This window comes from Zootermopsis nevadensis, unplaced genomic scaffold (assembly GCF_977971745.1).
Source record: "Zootermopsis nevadensis isolate Lab colony 2312 unplaced genomic scaffold, Znev_1.0 Znev_ptg000022l, whole genome shotgun sequence".
Taxonomy (NCBI): Eukaryota; Metazoa; Arthropoda; class Insecta; order Blattodea; family Termopsidae; genus Zootermopsis; species Zootermopsis nevadensis.
The window spans coordinates 10140141-10164418 of NW_028259154.1; the positions used below are offsets into that span (position 1 = coordinate 10140141).

Genomic DNA, 24278 nt, shown 5'->3' on the forward strand with positions numbered 1-24278 from the left:
GGAATATTCGGTTAAAGAGTTTACCTAACTTTAAATGCAATACACGGTAAGAAAACTTTTTATTTAACTATAATCAGAATACAGACATGATTGTGTCGTGGCAATGACCTTCTGAAAAAACTGGGGTTTGTAAATGTTATTAAAGAGGCAATATTCATCCACTGGTTTGTTCCTAACACGGCTACTACAAAATGAAAACGGGCACCTTTAAGAGTAACATTGTTTATGAGACATTCAACTCTGGGCCACGGTGTTTGGAGGCCTTGGCCATATTTTGTTCAATGCTAGTGCGAAAACTAACAAAATGCAGAAGACTTGTTTGTGTGCTATCAGCAGATTAAATCATGTAACTTCGGACGATAAGATTATTAGTGAATAACAAATTAGTAAATGTAAGGAAGAAACCGGACCATCGTAATTTTAGGTAATACCTCGCTATTGCAAGCCCTAGTTCAATATGAATAATGTTATGTTCTAAAAACCTATATGGACCGGCTTTAATGTGAGGCATTGAAGCACAGGGAAGAAGCCAAACATAACCTTAGCCTAATACAATTCTCTCTCAGAATTTATTATATAACTGGTGCATTATTGGTCACAAATCATGCTTAATGCATATTTGAACATCTGTCAGAACCATTTCCCAAATCATTTTATTATTATCATACAATCTAAACGTCGGAAATAGAATTCAGTTACGTAATAAAATGTTTAATATAATTTCACCGTAATCAACAATTTAAAGGCCTGATATTTCTAGTAACTCTCAACACAATAAGACACAGAATCGTATTTATCACCGTTTATAAACTAAAATATAATAAATACATTTAAATGAAAACTACATACCGGTACTTGAATAACATCCAACTTCAGGTTCCATTATGTTCACTGCTATTCTAATTAACTAGTCACTAATTTTTAAACTAAACACTGTTCTAACAAAACTAAAGATTAAAACACTTATTTTAAAACTTACTAACTAACTTAAACGCACTATTATAAAGTTTTTAATCTGAAATTGGCTGTGAAAGATCCTAACGGTTTTCACAGGTTGCAATCAAAAATATGACTGACGTATCACAACGCTTGTCCAATCAAAGAAGTTTGAAGCGAGCAGAGTGACTCAATTGTTTTAAACGTCTTAAAGAAGAGTAGGCCATCTATAGTCTCTGACTGCCTGTACGTATGTAATTAGAATTTTTCGAGCTCCTTTCCAAGACGACCTGGAATTATCGTAGGTTATGTATGCATCTAAATGACATATGAAATCCAAATGTGAGCTTTGCGAGATATAACGTTTTGACGACAGTAAATATGTCGTTGATGGTCTTGTGAGTTTTAAGGTCGTGTGGACTTGCGGATTTAATGATTATAGTTCGCATTCTTATTTAAACCCATGTTAAGCACGGAGTTTGTCAAAATAATTTTTAAAAATGGAGTGTGTCTGCATCACAGATTACAGAACTAGTATCCATTGTAAAGATGAGTTGTCTAATGCTGTTTAGAGAAATAATCGTGGTTTTTGTGATAATATTTCTAAACCCACAATTAAATTCTGTGTGTTTAAACAATGAATACATAAAAGATCTAACATGGGTTCAGTGTATAGCTTTAAAAAACTTTCTTTCTGATAATATAAATTTAGGTTTATTAATTAATTGCAGTGCGAAGTAAATTACAGGGGTTACTAAATTGACTTCAAATAAGAGGTTATGATCGTACATATCTAGTGGGAGAGGCTTCGGAAAGAATTGGCCATTCCCCAGAAATTGTTGAACGCCACGAATTCCCTTCGTCAGAAGATTCTAGTCAGACATTTGTATAAAACGAGTAAGGACTGATGTGCAGATAAACTTAGATAAGCGCGTGTATTTGAGAATTATTATTACACTGGAACGACACTTTCCAGACATTTCGTTTCTGTAGATTTCACGGTGTCTTTGTCTTCAAACTACGTGCGATGAACACGTAAATTGTCTTATGACAGGATTCGAAAAGTTGCAATACTTTGGTGACATGTTCCTTGAAACCACATTTCTTTTTGTGTAAAATCCAGCTGTGTCAAGTGTGAAATCATAGCGGTGCATCCTAACACAACCGGCTTTGAAGTTTCCATTACGCCAGTAAAAGGTGGATAATGCAGTGAAACCACAATAAGTCAATAAGAATTACATTTGACATAAGCCATTTTTAACCCTTAATGCTACTTTAATTCGTGCCTCCTTATCTATAAGATTTGCGAGACTTGATGGTAAGCTGATGATCATTCTGATGCCAGAATAATATTCGCTCTTCTAAATGTATAAGAGGCTACCAATTGGTCTATGTAACCGATTATTATTCCTTGTGTTGACGCAGTGTACAGCAGAATTACTGTGAAACTGTGAAGTTCACTGATGAGAATGCGTTCAAATGGACGAGCCCTAACCTCTTAAACAGATACAATTTCAGGTTTCACACCAGTAATTGATCTAACAATATTCTTTTGTAAATTGAATATTCTTTTATTTTAGATTAATCCCCCTCAAGTTACTCTATTGTTAATTATAAAATGAAAATAGACGAAGTGAAGTGAGTTGAGTGTCAATGCTACTTTCTTGCAACTACTTAATATGCTTCAATTAACTTGCACATTAATATTTGACAAAACAAATTTAATTAATATATATGGCATTATTTTCTGGGGAAACTCAGTAGACAGCAGAAAACTATCCAAAAGATAACCATTAGAGTAATAAGGAGTAAATCATATAGGGAATTATTTAAGGAATTTAATATTCTCCCTATCCAGCAAATTCTGTGTGTTATTAAAATCATTTTGTAGTGGATAACATAAAAGTTTCAAATGATCTCAGATATCTACGGATACAGACACAAACATAACCTACAAATGCCAAACATAACCTCAGCTAATAAAGAAATCAATTTACTATAGTGAAACTAAACTTTTAATAATCTTCCATCCACTATAGACAGTTGGAAACACGACGTAAAGAAATTTAAGCTGGCAACAAAGACTTTCTCCTTTCTCACTCCATCAGTTGCTCAGAAAGAAATCCTAACTTCTTGGGAATACAGAGATGATGCTTTCTTCTGTGATTGTAATGTGCTGTAAAACTGTAGTTGACTTTAAATCACTGTCACACCAATGCAATTTACATTGAAATGAATTTACTCTGTCGGTTAATCAACGTTTTGCCAAATTTAGGCGATCATCAATTTGGTTACTCTTGTATGCGAGTACTTGAAACATGTTGTGGTGAGTTATTTGTTATGCATTTTGTTATCTTATGGGTTCTGTTATGTTATTTGCTGCTGGAGGAAAGCCATTTATATATTACAAAAAGCAATGGCCATAGAATTGAATTGATATATTTTATTGTTCTCCAGTTTGAGAAAAGGTTCTGATTATTTTTAGGTGATTTTACTTAAACCCTTTATTTCCTTCCTGTTAGAAAGGACCTGAACCATTCTTCAGCTATTCCTCGAATGCCATAAAAATGTCATTTGGTTAACAACATTTTATGATTTATAGAGTCAAAAGCTTTTGCTAAAATACAGAATATGTTTTTTTGTGGTTAATAGATTTCAGTACATTGTCTGTTAGTCTGAATGCTGTGTCTTCAGTGGATAAACATTTTTAAGCCAAATTGTTCTAGGACGACATAACCTAACCTCAAACACTTAAGGAGAGTTGGTTGCGTTTTAAAATCTTGTGTAAAAAACTACACCAGCCTCCGAAACGTCGTGGTTTTAAAGAACAGACGTTGGTAAAAGTCCTGACCATGAATAATTTTAAATAATTTTTTTTTTGGAACGGTTGTTCAGAAGAGGCAGTTCGGTAGATCAAGGCGTGGATGACTATGAAGGAATTTGTCACAGATTTAAACATTTCCTCAGTAACGAAGCTAATATTGCACTTATTGAAAATAACGACTCGTTTTACAAAATGCCTCCAGGAGCGTAACCATTCGTAAGAGTGGGAACTGCCTGTGGTTTTGAAAATGTGCTGGAATGTTGGATTGCTATTTCGAGTATGTTAAGCGGAAAACTTAAGCTAAGAGGAATACCGACTGGCAGAAATTTTTGCATCGAAATTACTTAAATGCGTGACGACTCTAGTTTGGACAACCCTACTTTCACTTAATTTCTGCGGAGATCGAAGTAGATAATACGAGACGAAATTGCTGTGAATCAAACTTTTCAACATGAGTCACGAAGGCCGCTTCACATAATTTTTCTTATTTATTAAGGTTTTCACAGCACATTTTATTGTGAGAAATTAGATCAAATAAACTCGTTTAAGTTTAATTTATTTACGAGGGTAGTGGAATCTGTAATTCGAATTACAATAAAATGATCTTATGCTGTTCTTCTATCTTAAGTTCCTAGAAATGAGTTTTTTGCTCTGCACACTCAACATTAATTTTTAAAATTGTTAAAAGAACACGTAACAAAATATTTCTTTCTACGTGGTTGCCACATCTCAAAGAGAAATAACATAGTTAGTAGCATTTGTGAAGAGGTCCATTTTGAATCTCGTTTTTCTTTATCACGAAGCGAGAGATACGGAGTTATAAGAGACAGTTTATTCTGCGTTTCTCCCAGAGCAACCGAACACGTCAAATGTGATGAGGCGCAACACCTTGGCGAGTGGGCAGTAGTGACTGGGTATAAGCTGGTCGAACTTGGTTCAAATCCGGACAAGGACATTTCGTCGCAAACAGCTGCCAGACCCTCCTAGCCTCCTGTTTAATGGAGGCTTTTTGCTTTTAGATAAAGCGGCCAGACTTGGAGCTGACCATTCGCCTCCATCTAATGTAAAATTTAAGAATGCGTGGCGATTTACCACCACACCCACCCACACGTTTAAACGGCTTGGCGTTTAAGCTGTTTTTGAAGTAGCATTAACTGTGGACCAACAGAGTGCTTCAACGTTTTAATGCATTCTGTTTTTTTTTTTGGGGGGGGGGGTTTAAGATGGTTCTCAGAGCAAATAGGGACCTTTTCCATGTTATTAACAGACTGGTCTATGCAAGGAGATACGTTTTCTTTGAGGTAGGGCCTACTTTAAAAATGACACGAATTTTACATTTTGCAAATATTGAGAGCTTTTGTGTTTTCTATAATTTTATGTTCAGTGGTTTGGAAAGAATGACAAATATTTCCTAAACGGCATATTTAATCAAGAAATAGAAAGGTCTTAATGCACCATATAAATTAATAAATTGTAATTTCTGATGAGAGAAATTTACGATAGAAATGTCACACGTAGGCTTAAGAATGGTCTGCCACTAAATGTCGATTCTGATGACTAAGACGCATCGTAGACTCTGATTTTTAAATCGGCTCTGACGCAGCTAATAGCCTGATTGGATTTTAGTGCATTTATTTGCCGTGTAAATTTGAAAATGCACACAATATATTTTTATTATGATTTACATAGGATAATGTTCCAAATTAATTATATACTTGAACTGTATCTTATATATTGAATTTGTTGGAATCAAATGTTTTTGAGAAGTTTTAGTGTAATTTATCTTCGACTAAAATAATATAATAAACTAACCAAAGCGATACGGACCAAAATTTAATTTGCTCGAAAACCTTTTTGTAGACCCCAAATAATAAATATGTATGTACATAGACACACTATATATATATTAAAATATACATTCTGGGAATCCTTCTAGTTGTCGAAAATACAACTGTTTACGACCTTAACCAGAACTGGGGCTGTATTCACCTTGTCTAATCGAAACTTGAAATAAAAGAAAAAATGTTTTTTCTAAATCATTTATTACAAAATACAACATCTAATCAAACAATACAGTTACATCACAGAAATATTAGACGTAGAAACTACGAGAAACATAGCCCACAGTGACTTCCACAAGTAAACACCTGCGTTAGCCGCGTCATAGCTGAGGTGGTTAGGGCTAAAGGTGGGATTCTTACCGTGGAGGCTCGTGTTCACACCCAGGGCAGTCCATGTGGAATTTGGGCGGACAAAATGGCGCTAAGACGGGTTTCTTTCAGAGTTCTTTGCTTTTACCCTGTCGGTACAATTCCACCACTCCTCCATATTAATTTATTCGTCATATGAAAGATGGAGAGTTAGCGGTTCAAGTTCCACAGAGACATTGTATGAAAGACATGTCATCAAACGCGCAGTAGAAACAAAGTTTCCCTACGTGTAATAGAGATGTACTTCAAGATAGCAAGAATTATTATTGATTAGTGAATGTAATGATATATATATATATCCTACGATATAATTTAACAGTTAATTATGAGCGGCTGTTACCCAAATTTAATAGCAATTTTTTTTAAGAATTTTATATAATCACCGGTTATTTACACTTTACAGTAAAAATAACAATTACCCTAATACATGCATTGCACCGTACATGAAGATATTTTGTGATTGCTACAATTGGGTGAGAGAATTTCTGTGTGGAACTGGACCATTACGGGTCCATTGCCCCCCTCGACCAGATGATACATGAACGAAAATGGAGCAGCGGTGGAATGACATGGACAGGGGAAAACCTTAGGAATCAGAGAGAGAAATATTTCAGTGCCACTTTGTCCACCACAAATTCTCGTGGACTAACTCAGGGGCCAACCCGAGCCTTCGTGGTGAAAGGACGGCGAATAATTGTCTGAGCCATGGCGTGTCTATAACGAGACTGTGAAAAATAAATAACACATAAGTTTTGAAATACAGTGTCAATTGGTATGGAAAAGACAAATATTTTTATTTGGAGACGTTTATAAATATTATACGACAGTTATATAGTTAAAAATAAAAATAAATGCATGACAAGGAACAAGTCTATTTAGATTTAAGGCTTTATATTTAACAGTTTTTAAATAATACATAAAGTGTTGCATTTATGTTAGAATTCAGTGCAGTGCAGTATCTGTTAGAATGAATGTTTAGCGCCTTCAAATTTTTATTGTGCAGTTGAGCAAAATATATAAATGAATTGAATTGAAAATATATTAAACTAAACCACTTTCTTGTTTGAATATTGAAAGGATTTGTGGAAACATTGTAATGCAGTACAGTCAAGTTTAAAAACGATTATATATAATGACATATAACGCGAAGGAAAGAAAATGAAGAAATAAATGGAGGGGTGGAGTCCTGCTGTAGTTAAAAAGAAGCTCGGAAATTTTATTCCGTACAGGAATACACAAAATATCCTCATGCGTTCTTTTCAGCCTACATTTAGAAAGATTTATTAAATCCCAATTGTGTGGAGTGGCACAACTTTCATCCAGATGCATCCAGTGGTTCTTGGGTTGAATTGATTGGACTGACGGACAGATATAGCCAACTGATAATGCACTCTGCGCAAAGAACGCGTGATAAACAAACACTGATAAACAAGTGTTGTGTGGGACTGCATAACATAAGGAATTCGAAGACACTCGACATTCACTCTGCATAATTCAACAAAACATTTCTTCACAAAATGTGCCCAAAGATGGCTATCTTCTTGGCTGTTGCACTGTGTAGTCTGCTAGAAGGTAATCGATGTTTCAGAGGTCCCTGTCTTCCGCCATCAGGGCGATAGCCTTGATGATGGAGGCGGCAATCACACCCGAAATGACGATAAACTTCTACAGGGCTACACGGTGCAACAACCCAGATGACGGCCATCTTCAGAATCACTGCCGTGAAAACCTCAGCTCCTACAAAGTTATTCCTAAATGAGTAAAAATGAAAATAAAATGTAAAACTCAAACGATAAAAAAGAAAACAAAGTTTGAGAGTAATTACACATACAAGTTAAGACATCAGATTCATTCACATAAAGGAACAAACATATTTTATTACATGCTCAGACTACAATTATAAAATGCGAAAGATGGAACCATTATGAACAATTATCACGCCTTCCATACAGGGCCACTTTAAGGCAGTGGTGAGGCTATGGAAAAACATGATCTTGGGGTCCACTGTCCCATTTCTTAAAAATAGGTAGGATTCACAGCAAATTTACGCTACTGAGAGATTTAGAAATCTTAATCTATAAAGTATCTTGGTTTTCACAAAATGTATTTATATTAACAAAAACTGAATGAATAGGAAAGGATAAAAGGATTATGTAAAAATTTTATACATTCAAGCTAAAGTGTGATATGCCAAGATTACCCACGGGTAAAGAAACGTTTTGAACGTCCTGTGTGTTTCAACAGCCCAAATAGGTGAATCCAAAGAACAAGTGAACTAACTGTTTAATATGTGTGCTATTTTGATAGCGCTCCCCGCTCCAAACAGCACAGAATCGAAAAAAATTTTGCCGCAAGAATGCTAGTATCATCAGACTTACTGCACACGCGTCCCAAAAAACGTTTCTAGAGAAATTTGGAAAAACTTTGGGCAAATTTAAGAACGCGGTACCGTCGGTCGGGCGGGCGGATGGGGCCCATAAAATTAAAGGACCATGTGCAGCTGCCCAATTTTACCACTGGTTAAAGTGGCCCTGATTACATAGTTATAAAATTAAAGCGGGAACTGGAAAAGAGTGACGCTAATTTAAATAAGATATTTAATTAAATTAAGTAGCATTAAACGAACACAGTAAATACGAACCAGGCAAATGTAAGGAACAAATGTTATTAACGAATGAACACTAAACAAACTTTATGAATAGAAATTACCCAAAAAATGAGGAATCTTATTGGTTAAATGTTTAATGAATCAATTCGTTTTAAAACACAACATAAATAATTATGCAAATTTAAAAAAATAATATTATTTGTTTAAAATCTAACCAATATTAAAAAACCTATGAGCAGAGAATACATTGAACAAGCAATTGCCGACAGCCGACAAAGGGTGGTCCTCCGGGTTGGGGTTGGGCGTTAGGCTAACAACTTTTCACTATAACCTCAGTCATATATTTTACAGTCTGTGAAATACAAAATCTACGCAAGAATTTCTATGAGAAGAGGGTAATAATGACAATGTTGGAAAACCCTGTACATCATGATATAAGACATAATAAAAGGAATACATATAAACAAACGTGCATACATACAAACAAACATACATTCATATATACATACATACAAACATTCATACATAATACATGCATACATACATAATACATGCATACATACATAATGCATGCATACATACATACATACATTCATACATACATACATACATACACACACACATTCATACACAATGCATACATACAAACATTCATACATAATACATGCATACATACATAATACATGCATACATACATAATACATGCATACATACATAATACATGCACACATACATAATTCATGCATACATACATAATACATGCATAAATACATAATACATGCATACATACACACACACATTCATACACAATGCATACATACAAACATTCATACATAATACATGCATACATATATAATACATGCATAAATACATAATACATGCATACATACATAATACATGCATACATACATAATACATGCATACATACATAATACATGCATACATACATAATACATGCATAAATACATAACACATGCATACATACATACATACACACAAACACACATTCATACACAATGCATACATACAAACATTCATACATAATACATGCATACATACATAATACATGCATACATATTAGTCGTTCGCTCAGACATGAGCTGTGGATATGCGCGTAAGAGGGTACTGACGCTGTCTCCTAGTGATAGTGGGGAACGGAGGAGAACACCTTTCTCTGTACTACTGAACACAAAAACATCAATGCAGACTGAATTACTTACAGCGGCTGAAGATATTTTACAAAGCTTCTATTCCACTTAATTCCCCATCATCTTCTTCTGCATCTTCTTCCTCCCTCACGTTTTCCTCACTATTGCTACAACTGTTGGTATCACTGCCATCTTGTAAATTAACTGTAATTTGTTCCGAAATGTCGTCAAGAACAGGTTCCAACCGCAAGTAATTCTGTTCGCACTGACGGGATTTGTTGCACCTCGAGGTCCATTCTTCCTTTGTGATGCTACTAAACATTTCCTCAGCTAGTTTCATAGCATCATCTAGACGGAAACTGACATTCTTTCTGGCGACATATTCTTTGACCAATCCCCATATCAGTTCAATCGGATTCAGATCTGGTTGATATGGCGGCAAGCGAAGGGCAGAGTGGCAATGTTCAGACAGTAGAGCGTCAATTTTGAATGTTTTGAATCGTGGCTTACGCAGTTTAATTAGAGAATACAATTCGGGCTTACACATTCCGTCACTGAAAGGAATGCTACGATCTGAAAGCCAGTCGATCATAGCACTTTTTCGAGATGAAGAAGTTGGAGCCGGATTAAGTTGTACGTTATGGTAAGCTGCATTGTCCACTACTAATACCGAATTTGGTGGAAGGTTTGGAATTAACTTCGTTTTGAGCCATCTTTCATAGTTGTCAAAATTCATATCATGATGATAATCTCCAGATATTGTCCCCGATTTAAACATTAACAAAGCATTTGGAATGAAGCCATTTTCATTGCCAGCGTGTACGATGATGACTCGCTGTCGTTTGGAGACGGGTGCAAGTAGACCTGCATTTGTACCATCACCCCAGGCATGTCCTTTCGTGTGTGAGGAGTGAATGTACGTTTCGTCCATGTAGATAATAGGTCGCCCCTCATTTCTGTAACGACTTATATTTCTCAAATAAGACAGTCTTGCTGCACGAATATCATCCTTTTCGATGAGAACTTTCCTATTACTTTCCGATTTCCTCCACCTGAAGCCTAAATTTCTAATTATTTTCCAAAGAGCCCACTTCCCGCCACTGAAGTTAATCTTTTTCTTAATTACTGCCAACAACGATTTTAAAGTAGGACGCTCGCCTTGTGTAGTGTGAAATTCGTTAATCGTTCTTCGAATTACACACTTGTCAAAATCATCTACGTCTGTTTTAATTTTCCTTCTTGGCCGTTTCTTGTGAGGTGTGCTGAATTCTTTTCCCACTCGTTTATTATGTTCGTACTCTTTCAGAATGCGTTTCAGAGTACTTATGGACACACCAGTAGCTTCAGAAACACGATTTTGTATTTGATTAACGTTAATCACATTGCCGCTGTCCGCTTCTTTCTTCATAAAACTGTAAACACTTATCACCATTTCTCTACTTTGGCTGTGTATTACTTTACGTCCCCCTATTTTCTTTACACCTCTGCCCACGCTTTGCATTCTGTTCGTGCTGAGTAGAAACAGCGATGAATATGAAATGCCTATTAAAAATGGGTCAATGTTTTTGAAATGGAATTTACCACACGAAGTGAACTCGGTCGCTTCTGCCTTGCAACTGAGCTCTGAGTTCACCCCATCCACTGTTCGGGGTGGAAATGCACTGCACATCTCAAGGCCATAGCTCATGTCCTAGCAAACAGCATAATACATGCATATTAAATGCATACATACATAATACATGCGTAAATACATTCATACATAATACATATATACATACATAATACATGCATGCACACACAGCGGATACACAAATTGCAAGACCCACCTCAGAATTTGTAAACAAATTAAATAACGAAGGGAAACGAAGAATTTAGCCCCCCCATTATATCAGAAAAGAACAAATTTCAATAAATAACAAACATAGCCAATGAAATCGTATTTACAACATTGTAGGAGGAAATAAAGATATGAGAGGGGGAAATGAATGGTTTACTAAATCTAAATATGACCTAACAAATTGAAGGGCGTAGTGCAAAAACACGACAAGGCACACTTTTATCGAAAAGGAATTTTCCATGTATCGCTTTTACATGTGTCGCTAAGTGGAAGAAATTTCTGAAGAATCACTTTGATGGATCGGTTCTGAACAGTCGAGCAGCTGAAGTCATGTCAACAAATTTGTCAGTGATTTATGAAGACGTGTGTATAGGAAGATTGTTTGAATTCGGAGATTTGAATTGTGTACCGCCTGCAAATAGGAGCTTCCCAGTAACATTAATTACTAATGGGTCAATGGTAAATTACGAAGGTGAAGTGACGAAGCTATTTTTACCGACACATAAGAGAAATACACGTTTTGGTTCTGCAAAATAAGGGCATTTCTGTGGTACATGAGACAATGTGATAAGCCACGAAATTTTTTAAATTTTATCACTAACTTATCTTTAACATCTTTAAATTGTAGTTATTCTTATACCTTGGTAAAATATATATGAAATTAAATATATTATGTGTAATGCTTGCGTTATTTAGTAGAATATTATTTTTATAGGATTTAACAAAAAACTAAATAGAGCCCCGAGTAAACTTGAATGTTCTGGCTGGTAATGTTTGTGCAGTAAACCCTTCATTACAATGAAAACAAACATACGACCAATGTACCAATTTTACAATTATGGCACTTTCATCATACATACAGTATGTCCCGAAAGTACCTCAACCCGAGGATTACGTATTAAATATTGTGTTAGTGTGGTAGGAATCCAAGGAGCACGAAGTGTTGTTATTACTCAAAATTATTTGCGAACGCAGTCGTGTGAAGAAGATAAAGTGGAATATTACGTGCGGCTTCGTAATGATGCGGGCAACCACTTTTTAGCTCGTTAACCGTTTTCGCGATACTAAAGACAAAATGTGCAGGACAATTTAAACTTTTTTTGTAATGACGAACTTCGGTTTGCGGGACTTGTGGGACACCGTGTAAGTATTATTGATCTGATACATTATTTTGGTTAAATGAGATGCTTTGTCCAAAATTCTTCTTAATTCTTCACTAGAACACGTCATCAAGGATGTCAGAGGGATTCAGGAATGGTCTGCTCCAGGTACTTGCCTATGCTGATGATGTCAATTTGCTGGGGGATGTTGTGTGGGTACCATAACCAAGAATACAGAAAGTGTCCTAGAGGCTAGCAAGGAAATAAGTCTAGAGGTAAATGTAGATTAAACTAAATAAATGGGCGTAATAAGGGATCAACTTCAGTAGCAATGGCGGAACATAATTAAAAGTAACACGTCATTTGAAAATGTTTCAAAATGTAAGTATCTGGGAACAACAATAACAAATAGAAATGAGGTCCTTGAAGAAGTTAAGAGTAGAATACATTCGGGGAACGCTTGAATTTATCCAGTTCAAAAACTGTTTTCATTCCGTTTAGTAACCACAACACTAAAGATCGGGAAATATAAAACAATAATTTTGCCTGTTGTCTTGTATGGTTTTGAAACATGGTCTCTTACTTTGAAGAAAGAACGTAGATTACAAATGTTTGAAAACGGTGCTGAGGAGGATATTTAGACCTGGGAGGGATGAAATACGTGGGGAATTTAGGATTTTTCGTAACGAGGAGCTGCGTGAATTGTACGAGTCACCTAGCATAATCAGGATAGTGAAATCTACGAAGCTCCGATGGGCTGGATATGCAGCACGAATGGTGGAGGCAAGTGGTGAGTCCAGAGTTTTGGTGTGAAATCCTTCTGGAAAACGTTCACTGGGCAGACCAAAAAAGGATGGGAGGGTAATATCAAGGTGTATCTTAGGGAGGCAATTCTCAAGACTAAGAATGGGATCAGCCTGTCTCTTTGTACGGGCAGCAACGAAGGCTTGTTCCTCGGTTGACCACGAGATTTGCTCTCTGCATATCTTTTGTTTCCCCTAGCAGTCTGCACCGGGGTTGGATGACGTAATGGAGAGATAAATTATATGTTTTATTTTGAGCAATGAATCAATCGTAACTGCAGACAGCTGACTGGCCGTCGAGATTTAAAATGTGAGGGAAGTTTTTATTATGACCTGACTGTCCTAATTGAAAGAAATCAAGAGTGCAGAACACTATCATAAAAATAATTATGTTATTTTTATATTTTCATCAGGTTAGAGGACGACTTATTTATGATTTAAGGAGAACTGAAAAGTAAAATTCACAAATAAACAAAGTAATTATATACTGGGGCCCGCGGAAATGAGGACTGCAATTTTTATTGTTAGTCATGGCGGTCGAATATAGACTAAAAATTAATCTCCTTAAGATTTATCTGGGACAATCGCTTATAACAGAGTATACGATATGAAGATTCCTGTCTTCTGGGCTGTTGCGCTGTGTAGTCTGGTCGATGTTAACCAACGTTTCAGAGGTCATGCTGCCGATGAATCATCGCCCTGATGACGGAGGCAGTATAACCTCTGAAACGTCGGTAAACATCTACCAGACTACACAGAGCAACAGCTCAGAAGACAGGAATCTTCATACTCAACGCTGTGAAAACCTCAAATCTTACAGAGTATACGATAATCTGAATAGAAGTCGAATTTTCGCGAAAGGTCAACTGGAAAATTATGATACACTATCCCAGCCAGTGGGAGCAACGTAAAGTAATCACAGGAATACTCTTTTCGTAATAGAAGACGAATCCTAAGCTCTGAATATCTTTATGACACGTTAAATACAATTCCATATGCAGTTATCAGGTAATGGATTCCAAAAAATTAAGAATTGCATAATTTTTCAAACAAATTAAACGCCTACAAAAAAACTTAACTTAAATCTGCCAACGTGAAATGACGCGTGGAAATTACATCGGAAGGCTGAGAAAACGAACTAACTAACTAACTAGATGGCTTACCGAACCCGAAAGGTTCATCACCGAATTAACCAAAGCCCTCCACCGGACCCTGTCCTGGGCCAACCAAATCCAGTTTCCTTCAACTCCTATCTCCCATAGATCCCGCCTGAGATTATCCTCCCATCTATGTCTAGGTCTCCCCAGCGGTCTCTTCCCTTCAGGTTTCCCAACCTGTACCCGGTGCACACCTCTTGTCCCATCCATGAGCGCTACATGTCCCGCCAATCTCACTCTTCTCGACTTAATCACCCTCACAATACTGGGGGAGCAATACAGATTTTTAAGCTCGTCATTGTGCAGTTTTCTCCACGCCCCATCATCTTCCCTCTTAGCCCAAATATCCTCCTCAACACCCGATTCTCAAACACCTGCAATCTGTGTTCCTCCGTCTGAGTGAGAGACCATGTTTCGCACCCATACAAAACAACAGGCAAGATTATTGTTTTGTATACTTTAATTTTCAGGTTCTTAGAAATCAGACGGGAAGACAAAATATTTTGGACTGAGAAGTAGCAAGCATTTCCGGAATTTAGTCTCCTCCTAACTTCCTCACAAGTATCATTTTGATTTGTTATTGTTGTTCCCAAATATTTGAACTTTGTAACGCTTTCAAAGGATTTATTAGCCACCCTAAGATAATTTTGCCCGCCTGTCTTCTGATGACGAGATACTAACATGTACTTAGTTTTTTCTGAATTTACTTCCAGCCCCACCTGTCTACTAGCCTCTAGTAAAACTTCTGCGTTCCTCTTTATTGTATTTATATCGTCCCCCAATAAATTAACATCATCAGCATATGCCAATAGCTGATGTGTCCCATTCAATTGCAAACCCTCCTGCCTACCTTGGACCTTCCTGATGGCGTATTCTAGCGCAAAGTTAAAGAGCAAGGGAGACAAAGCATCTCCTTGTTTTAGACCGTACTTTATGAGGAATTTCTCAGATACATATTTACCTACTCGAATTTTGCTACAGGTTTCATTTAAGCACATTTTTATTAGTCCCACAAGCTTCTTTGGTATACCAAATTCAATAAGAATATTATATAGCACTTCTCTCTTCACAGAGTCATATGTTTTTTTGAAATCTATAAATAACTGATGTACGGTCCCACCGAACTCCCTTTTTTTCTCTAGTATCTGACGAATGCAAAAGATCTGATCAATCGTTGATCTGTTTCGTCTGAACCCACACTGATGATCCCCAATAATTTCGTTCGCATATGGGGTTAATCTTGCCAAAAGAATGTTGGATAGAATTTTGTATGAGGTTGATAGCAGCGATATTCCTCGGTAATTACCACACTCAGTCTTGTCCCCCTTCTTATGAATAGGAATAATTATGGATTCCTTCCATTGTTGTGGCATCTCTTCCTTATCCCAAATTAACTGAATAAGCTTATGGATCCTCATATGCAACCCTTTGCCACCTGCTTTAATTAATTCGGCCGGAATCTGATCAATTCCTGGAGATTTATAACTTTTCAACTTCCCAATGGCTAGTTCCACTTCATCTAAGCTAGGTTCTGGCACCAACAGTTCAGCTGTATGCATTTTAATCTGTCTAATATCACCAGTATTATGAACATTTAAGAGCTCGCTAAAGAAATTTTTCCACCTATTCACAATTTTTATTGGATCTGCAAGCAAATTGCCACTATCATCCTTTACCAAATTAGTCTGGGGTTGATATCCTTTCTTAAAGTTATTAATGCCTCTGTACAGGTCTCTGATGTTTTTTTCCTTATTATTTGTCTCAAGTTCAGCAATTTTGCCCTTCAGGTATTCCCTTTTCTTAGTCCTAAAGGTTCTACTAGCCTCACGTCTCACGTTACATAGATTATCCGCATTTGTTTTGTTTGGGTTCTGCAACCATTGAAATTTTGTTTGCTTCCTTCGATCTATTAATTTTGAACATTCTTCATCAAACCACGGTTTATTTTGCTTTCTCCTGTAGTATCCTAGTTTCTCTTTTGCTGAAATTTTGATGCAGTTTCTGACATTTTCCCACTCCCTGTTGATGTCCACACTTTCATTATCCTCATTTGTCTCTAAAATTTGAAACCTATTCGAAATTTCAACTTGATATTGTTCCTTTGCCTCTCCCTCACTTAATTTTTTCAAATCAAATCTTTCTGTGTCAAAATTTTGTTTAGTTCGTCTACTTACTGAAAGCCGCTCCCTCACTTTTGCTACCACCAGATAATGATCAGTGTCGCAATCTGCTCCTCTGAATGATCTCACATCAATTACATTTGTCTGCCTTCTCTTATCTACTAAAACATGATCTATTTGATTGTGTGTTCTGCCATCTGGGGAAGTCCAACTGTATTTATGAACATCACGGTGTGGAAATTTTGTACTTTTTACAATTAAATCTTTTGACGTAGCGAAGGTTACTGCTCTAACACCGTTATCATTACTAAGTGCATGGAGACTCTCGCTGCCTATTGTGGGTTTGAAGATATCCTCCCTCCCAATTTTTGCATTGAAATCTCCTAGCAGAATTTTCATGTGATACTTGCCAAATGTATCAAATACTGATTCCAATTCTTCATAAGAGCTATCCTTGATATCATCGCTTTTGTCTTCAGTTGGGGCATGAACATTAAGGACAATGATGTCGCACCAACGTCCTTCCAAAATTACGTAAGACAACCTGTCACTAACAAATTCTACTCTCTGAGAAAACGAACGGTTTACAGAATTTAATTAGTTACTTGCCGACCACAATTTGGAAACTGAAAAAGAATGTATAAGTAGGCCTTGATGAATGAATTACGTTTTGAAGTGTTAGCAAACGTAGACGTCGAATGCGACGGTCAAATACGAAATTGTGACGCGGATCCTAAATTAGAGAAACGGCCGAAATTTGATACCAGAACACACAAAATGTTTATGACCTCTGCAGAGATTTACAAAATTTGACAACCAAAGGAAGAACTTAACAGGATTAAGGGAAGGTGAATGTACGATAATCAAGAATAATGGGAGAGAAATGATGCAGATGTGAATTTACCGACAAGAGCTCACTCACAGTTGGGCTGGTTTCTTGTAGTCTATTTCTAGGGGAGAGTTGGGGACATATAAATGTAAAAAATTGCAACTTGATGGTATTTGGGGAAACACAAGATATGCAGATGCAAATTGATCAACAAGCAGTGGATGATGTTCGGTCTTCTGGCCTGAAAAGAAATCTGAATTTCAAGTGTAACTTCGTCGGAGAATAAGCAGTGTTCAATGTTGAAGGTTTCGGAGAAGATCGAATTTGTCCCTGTCATCCTAATGAAGTGGCTGCTGAAACCTTCCCTGTCCCCTCCCTTCCTAGCCACGTGGTCGCTAGCCCGGGGTAAAGGCGTAATTTCGAAGTTGTTATGAAATATCCAAACCGTATTTAAGGTGACACAGAGCCAGGGAATAAGGCGCATTGTGGGAAATACACGACCCTCATACCAAGGATAATCCTGTGACCTGGCGCCTACTTCTCTCAGTAGCAGTAAAATAGGCCGTGGCTAGTGATTAAAAGAAGATTTAGCGAGATTGGTTATTAAATATTGAGTTGTCGTCGGCGTAGATGGAGAAATGTTAGCGAAAAAGGAACGAGTAAGCAATTTAGTCTTTCGATACTGTTGCTTGTTGCTAGGTAATGGACCGAGTGGAGGAACATTCGAGGAATAGTTCCAGCTCAGATATGGATACATAACACCGTGGAAGGCAGACTGCAATGCGACGCCTTGTCGTTTTTGAAAGGGGAAATTGCTGGAATTCAGCCCAAGTTAGGTTTTACAGATTATGTGGTGCTCTGACAGAACGACATTTGAAAATCTAAGCCCAGCACTACTGTAATTTTTTCATGAAGATAGGCACTTGTGGAATGAATTTCCAATTCACTTTTAAAAGGGGTTAGAGATTCAAGTGTGAAGATTTGTATTAAGGGACGGAACCCCACCGAAAAAAATGTTTTTCTAAGAGGCTAAATTTCCTTTCTTAACTACTTCTTATAGCTCACAGTACGTAACGTTGAAAAAGTGGAAGAATTAAAAAGAATTGAATTTGGGGGTCAGAAATACTGTAATCATGGACGAACGAATTTGCCTAGATTAACAGGTAAACATGAAGAAACTGGAAATGTTTTCCCCCTTAATTGAATAGGTCGTTGCTTCTCAGGTATTCTAGTCATGCCACCACCACCCACTGCCGTATTAAAAGGAGGATTCCTAATTTTCCCAAAGACATTACCCTGAAGATAACAACGCAAGTGCTTGCCGAAACATCCAGAAACCAACATTTCATGACGCTGCTTATTCCAGTAAGCCGAAGTTACACATTGAAAAAGCCAGTTGCTGCTTACTGTAATGGAGAATCAGTGGCTGCGATGTTTCTGCAGGCTGTTTCATTCCACTACAGGAAGCACTGACGATGATTCTTCTTCGCCGATCTGCTCTGGCTGCATCCACGCAGAAGGTTCGCCTTTGATGTTTCTTCACAGACGTATTTTCTTCTGTTGCCCTCCGCCGTCTTCAGGACTCAGGACGTGCCTCCTCTTCTGTGGTTTTCTCGGGTCCGCCTGATGCGTTGTTGTCTGCAGAACCCGATCTTCTGTGACCACCCCTCGTGCTGGTATCAGAATCCTCAGAATCGTCTCTGGGATGCTGGAAGGGTGATCGTTGTCACATGTAGGGTCTGCAAATGAAAAATTCATAATCGCATTTTATGTTCATGGGACAATCAAACTTACTCTTAATACATTAACGTGTGAAAATTTTTGTTTTATTCCACCTCATTATATTTTGTGTTGACAACTGGTTTAATATTCTTTGAAGACTGCGTCTAATATTTTAATGTTTTTACAATTAAAACTAAAGAACTTTTATCATAATTCAGCTTTCTCTTTCGTAATGTTAGTACCATTCATTTTAATGAAGTGTGCGAGGCAGTGGTGAATACTTTGACCACGTGTGACGCTGGCGATGGAAGACAGCACCAGATATCTCATACAGTGTTATAAACGCGTATAAACAAACCTTTACTCTGGAAAGGGATACTTATTCACGAGTATATAAGTTATATTTATTTAATATAATATAATACACAAATTCACGAAACTTGAATTTAATTACGTAACTCGAACAATAAATTTTACAAGCTGATGAAGCAGTTATTTGAGTTTAATTTCGAGGTCAGAGGCTGAGAGATACAGAGAAAACACAAAGTGCGAAGTTGATATAGTGAACTTGCTCAGTGAGCAGTTGTCTTATGCAGTCGAAGCATTTTTGGGTGCAGGTACTCAGATCAGACATGCGTGTTCTGTACGACGGTATTGTAACATTCTACAGAAGTTCCGTATTAAAATCCTAATTTATCTGCAGTTTTCTGTTGAATCTCCATACAAAATTTGTTTGAATTCTACTCTGAGAAAGACTTCAATGCGGGTGGCATTACAAACTAAAAGACCGACATCGACACGGACTGAGTTCCACTGTATGGGCACATCTGATATTTTGCAAGTGTTGGGGAACTCGATGCAAGTTAGTCGCTTAGTTCTGAAATTAAATAAGATATCTCACCTGGTCCTTGATTGGTGGATGCAGGGAGGCAGTCAGGTGAGGAAGCCAATGGGGCACTCGACACCTGCGCTGTTGGATACTCAATCTGTTGACACGAAAACAGGAATCAGTTGCTTGTAGTAGTTTGTTCAACATTCTCCCTTCTTAGTGATTCTTTGCAGCAAAACCCAAGTTCGAGGCAACTATTTTTGCAGTTAGAATTACGCACTCAACAGAACTGCCCCTTTGCACCATTTCAGACTCAATTAGACTTCGATGCCACCTGCTGTTAAGTCGCGCGACTAGAGTCATTTTCAACCTTGAGGCCATGCCACCCTCGTCAGTATGAAATATGATTTACGGACGAAGTCAGCAACCGAGAGTTGCTTCAGTGCGAACACTGGCCAAATATTTAACAACGACCACAAGCGAATTTCAAATAAGAAAATATAGCAGAAGACAAAAAAGGAACACGTGGGGCAAAACAGCTGTTTTATGGTCATTTTAGATCGATTTGTTTATTCTTGTTTACGACAATACGTAATATAACTTCGGGTAAGCTGCTCGCCGTCTGATGAGTACAGCGCGCCGTGATTGGATAATGCTTTTTGGAGTAAGTTCCAGGTTGCCGGATACGACCGAGATGTATCTGTGGTCTTAATTTATTAATCTAACATTTTTAATATTATTGCGACATTCAAGCGACACAGCAAAACAACTCTTTCTTGCAGAGCCTGAAAATGGTAAATATTGTCAGAGCCTACGACTGCTTATCTAATAATTGATTATTTTCTAGCATATGTTTGAAAGATGAGTAATAAAACATCATTTGTCATGTGAGACAAAAATAGAGAGGATTTTTACTTAACTTTGTAAATTGCAATGCGTAAATTGTACTGAGAAACTAATGTATGTTAAGTGTTAACACTTACTGTGGTTGCACGCTCCAGGGAGGTCTCGTCCAAGGATGGCGACAGAAATGAGAAGTTCTGCAATAGAAATTAGAAAAGTCGCATTTAAGCAAAATTCTTTTGTGTTGGAACGTCTTTACTGCGGCGTTTGTAAGATCAGAAAAATGTGTATTTGGAAAGAAATTGATAAAATCGTATCTTCACTGTAAAACAGAGAGTAAGCCTATAAAAATAAAAAATCTGTCTGTCAAACCAGAGTTACGGTGCACAAATATCGGTCAAGGCCTAATCACCAGAGTAAAATTATTACTGACTGTAACACTTCGAAGGGAACGTGACCCTCGGCTTCCAACACGTGTTCTAAAAGGGCCAGAAATTAGCCTTGTTCTGATGCGACACGCAATAAAAGTAGGAAAAATACATGTTCTCACCTTGAAAGGGTCGTCGCTCCTTGGACGCCAAGTGCCCGCTGACCGAGGGTCAGACGCCACACCGAACTGGTTTTCATCGACGCTGATGATATCGTCGAGATGTGGGAGGAAGGGTGGTGATATCTTCTTCGCTCTCAGTTCATCCCAGTCGATGGTCTGTAGACAAAACACAAGCATAACAGAGTGAAGAATTCTGGCAAAGCAGACAAGAGAACACCTCAGTTTGTTATAATTGCAGGGATTACGAAATTAAGTCTTCTGCGTTGATGTAAATTGTTGAGACCTTTTTAAGTGTTTTGTAACGTCGCATTTACTGGGAGGAAAGTTTTAAGATGTCTAGTCGTGTCCTTAAGATTCGTACGTGAAAGAAATTTGAAGTCAGGTTTCGTGAAACTTTTATATTACGGTTTGTTCCTGGATTACAATCAATTTTCTTTGGGTTGTCTGTCTCTTGGGGCCCTCAATATGTCACTGAGCTCGAAATATTTCGTACGACGCAATTTGGATGCAAGGGGCCCTTGGCAATTTCCCTACGTTAAGGATTGCCTCCTGCTGGGAATGTAGACCGCACTTTTTATTTATTTACTGAAGTTTTGAAACAGTAGCAACTTCTAGAAACATTGAAACTGCACTTTGCTTCCTTAGAAATACATTAGAGTCTGACCTTCAGTTATTCGACGTTCAATTTTTACGGGCGTGCGTCCATTTTCAAACGGCCGACTCGGCGTCTTCTGGAATGAGTCACACTTCCTGATCGCATTTTGTGCACTCCGTCTCTGTAGAGTATTTTTTATTGCCTTCGAAAACACGAGCGGAGATCTACTTTAGTTTCTTAACTGAAGTTACCAATTTCTCATAACGAAGCGATTTCTTTCGTTAAATGTCGCGCGAAAAGAGAAAGTAGTTTATTTTTCCCGCGGAACAAATTTAAAGTCTTACAGAGACCAGACAAACGTGGGGCTATGCAACAAGTGGCAGAAGAACATGGCGTCAGGTGCCTTAACCTCGTCTCTTTCGATGGTCGTCTCAATTATCCGATCGTCCTTCGGGACTTTGATTTCTTGCGTCGAGGAAGAAGATAGTTCAGAACTGAAGCATTTCTGTGCAATATTCTATGGTAACAGATTTGGGAAGACAACTTACGGCGTAGAAAGGATGGATCTTGATTTCCTCGGCGCCCCCCACTTCACCACCTAGGCGAAATTTCGGATCTCTAATGAGCAACATTCCGATGAGACTCGACGCACGTGGTGGGAAGAAAGGCGGGAAGTCGGGCTCTTGAGTCAAAATTTTGCTGTAAAAGAGAATCGAATTAGTAAATCTGCCATTATGTTCCCTGATGGTATTTCATTGTTCCTGTAAATGACTTCATTAATCTAAGCCACCGAAATAGGTTTTGCAGGTTCATCTATAATAACATCTTGAGATGCTTATCTTTGTTTTCCGTTTCCTTCCCTGTCCCTCACATTTAATTTACTCCCTGTATAATCTTTTGTTTCGGTTATATTTCTGCCTGAATTTTGGTTTCCTCCATGAAGTTGATTCTCCGGGAATTTCACTGGCATTAAAACGGATAACAACTGGTCCTCTGTTAGGGTCAAACTAATCTGTGGAGGAGGTTTGTTGAAAAAACATTGCTCTTCGCAAATAAGGAGACTCACGTAAATAATGCCTGAATGTTCATTTCTTCGAACGGCCTGGAGTATGACAGCATCTCATATATCAGCACTCCCAGGCTCCACCAATCAGCTGCCTGCAACAGTTAAAATTAGGACAAGAGCTTTAATCAGCCACTCCCATTTCTTTGCACCCTCCAGAAACAGAAAAAAATGGATTCTGCTTCCTGTAATGTACGCTCGGTAACTGATGCATATATTATGTAATCATAAGCAGCTGATATATGCATAGAAGAAAACACTTACCATGTCGTGTCCTTTCTTCTGGATTACTTCGGGGGCCATGTATTCTGGAGTACCGCAGCAGGAGTATGTTCTTTTATCCTGTTGATAAAAACAAGATTTTAAATAAGTTACATGTGACAGGCAATGAGACACAGAAACAATTCCCTAACTGAGGTACTAGAAAGAAAACTTTGAGGATTGCTAACATCCAAGGATGCACTTGAGACCCAGTTCTGTTTATCTTCTGACGTCATAACATGTTTCTCCAACGTAATGAGTTTTCTCGTCTTTTTCAAGGTCTTCCATGTTCTTACTTTCCAAAAACTTTCAACGTCAAATATATGTTTGCGTTGCTTCTCGCCCTACTTAACTGGCACAGTGTAATTCCGAAAATTTATCCCTTAGGAATACTCGGTGAGCTGGACGTTTCACGTGTTTGCTAGGTCCCAGGATTTGTGATTTATGTTCCTTGCTCGAAGTAAGACACGCGTTTCACAGCCATACAAAACACCTCGTAAAACCGTGGATCTAGATGTTTAATGTTTTGCAAGTGGATAAGATACTTAATGGTGGAAGTATTTGTGGAATTTTAAACAGCAAATTACAGACAACAGGCAATGCTGTAGGTAATAAATTCTGCGCTTGTTAGTTGACACCCTCAGAATCTGAGAACTTGCGATGTCCCTGTTAAATGTAGGTACAGGAAAAAAGCTCTCTGAATATGGGTGCCCACATTTCGGACATTTCAGATATTTATATTTTTATTGTTCTGAGTTCCCTCAAAGAGTTACTCCCTGATGGAGAGAGATCCCCTCATCCTCTACATTCCAGCCAACACAGGGAATTAAAGTGACTGAATAA

The 24278-nt window shown here is 37.6% G+C and overlaps 2 protein-coding genes and 1 long non-coding RNA gene across 10 annotated transcripts in view; 1 reads left to right on the plus strand and 2 right to left on the minus strand.

Annotated features, from left to right (window-relative positions):
* The window catches only part of SPR (G protein-coupled sex peptide receptor), a 619021-nt gene that overhangs the window by 198897 nt on the left and 395846 nt on the right, over positions 1–24278 (plus strand). The window lies entirely within an intron of this gene.
* Positions 19055–21165, minus strand: LOC147873005 (uncharacterized). 2 transcript variants are annotated; one of them, XR_015536416.1, is made up of 3 exons: positions 21107–21165; positions 20196–20280; positions 19055–19311 (listed from the first exon to the last, which is right to left on the minus strand). It is a non-coding gene; the product is annotated as an uncharacterized LOC147873005 (long non-coding RNA). The 2 variants fall into 2 exon arrangements; XR_015536415.1 differs by lacking the exon at positions 21107–21165 and having other exon boundaries at positions 20196–20344.
* LOC147873006 (ribosomal protein S6 kinase beta-2-like) lies at positions 21089–23518 on the minus strand. Its single transcript, XM_087354001.1, has 5 exons — positions 23439–23518; positions 23178–23269; positions 22660–22810; positions 21400–21672; positions 21089–21163 (listed from the first exon to the last, which is right to left on the minus strand). Exons 1-5 carry the CDS (start codon positions 23475–23477, stop codon positions 21089–21091), a joined length of 630 nt encoding a protein of 209 aa, XP_087210127.1. The 5' UTR covers positions 23478–23518.

What these genes read in the sequence shown, in the direction of transcription:
- LOC147873006 (XM_087354001.1), bottom strand. Translation starts at nt 23,477, where the DNA reads ATGGCCCCCGAAGTAATCCAGAAGAAAGGACACGACATG. An exon ending in AACATTCAGGCATTATTTAC is followed by an intron (nt 22,811 to 23,177) that starts GTGAGTCTCCTT and finishes TCTCTTTTACAG; the next exon opens with CAAAATTTTGACTCAAGAGC. An exon ending in GTTCCCTTCGAAGTGTTACA is followed by an intron (nt 21,164 to 21,399) that starts GTCAGTAATAAT and finishes TTTCTATTGCAG; the next exon opens with AACTTCTCATTTCTGTCGCC.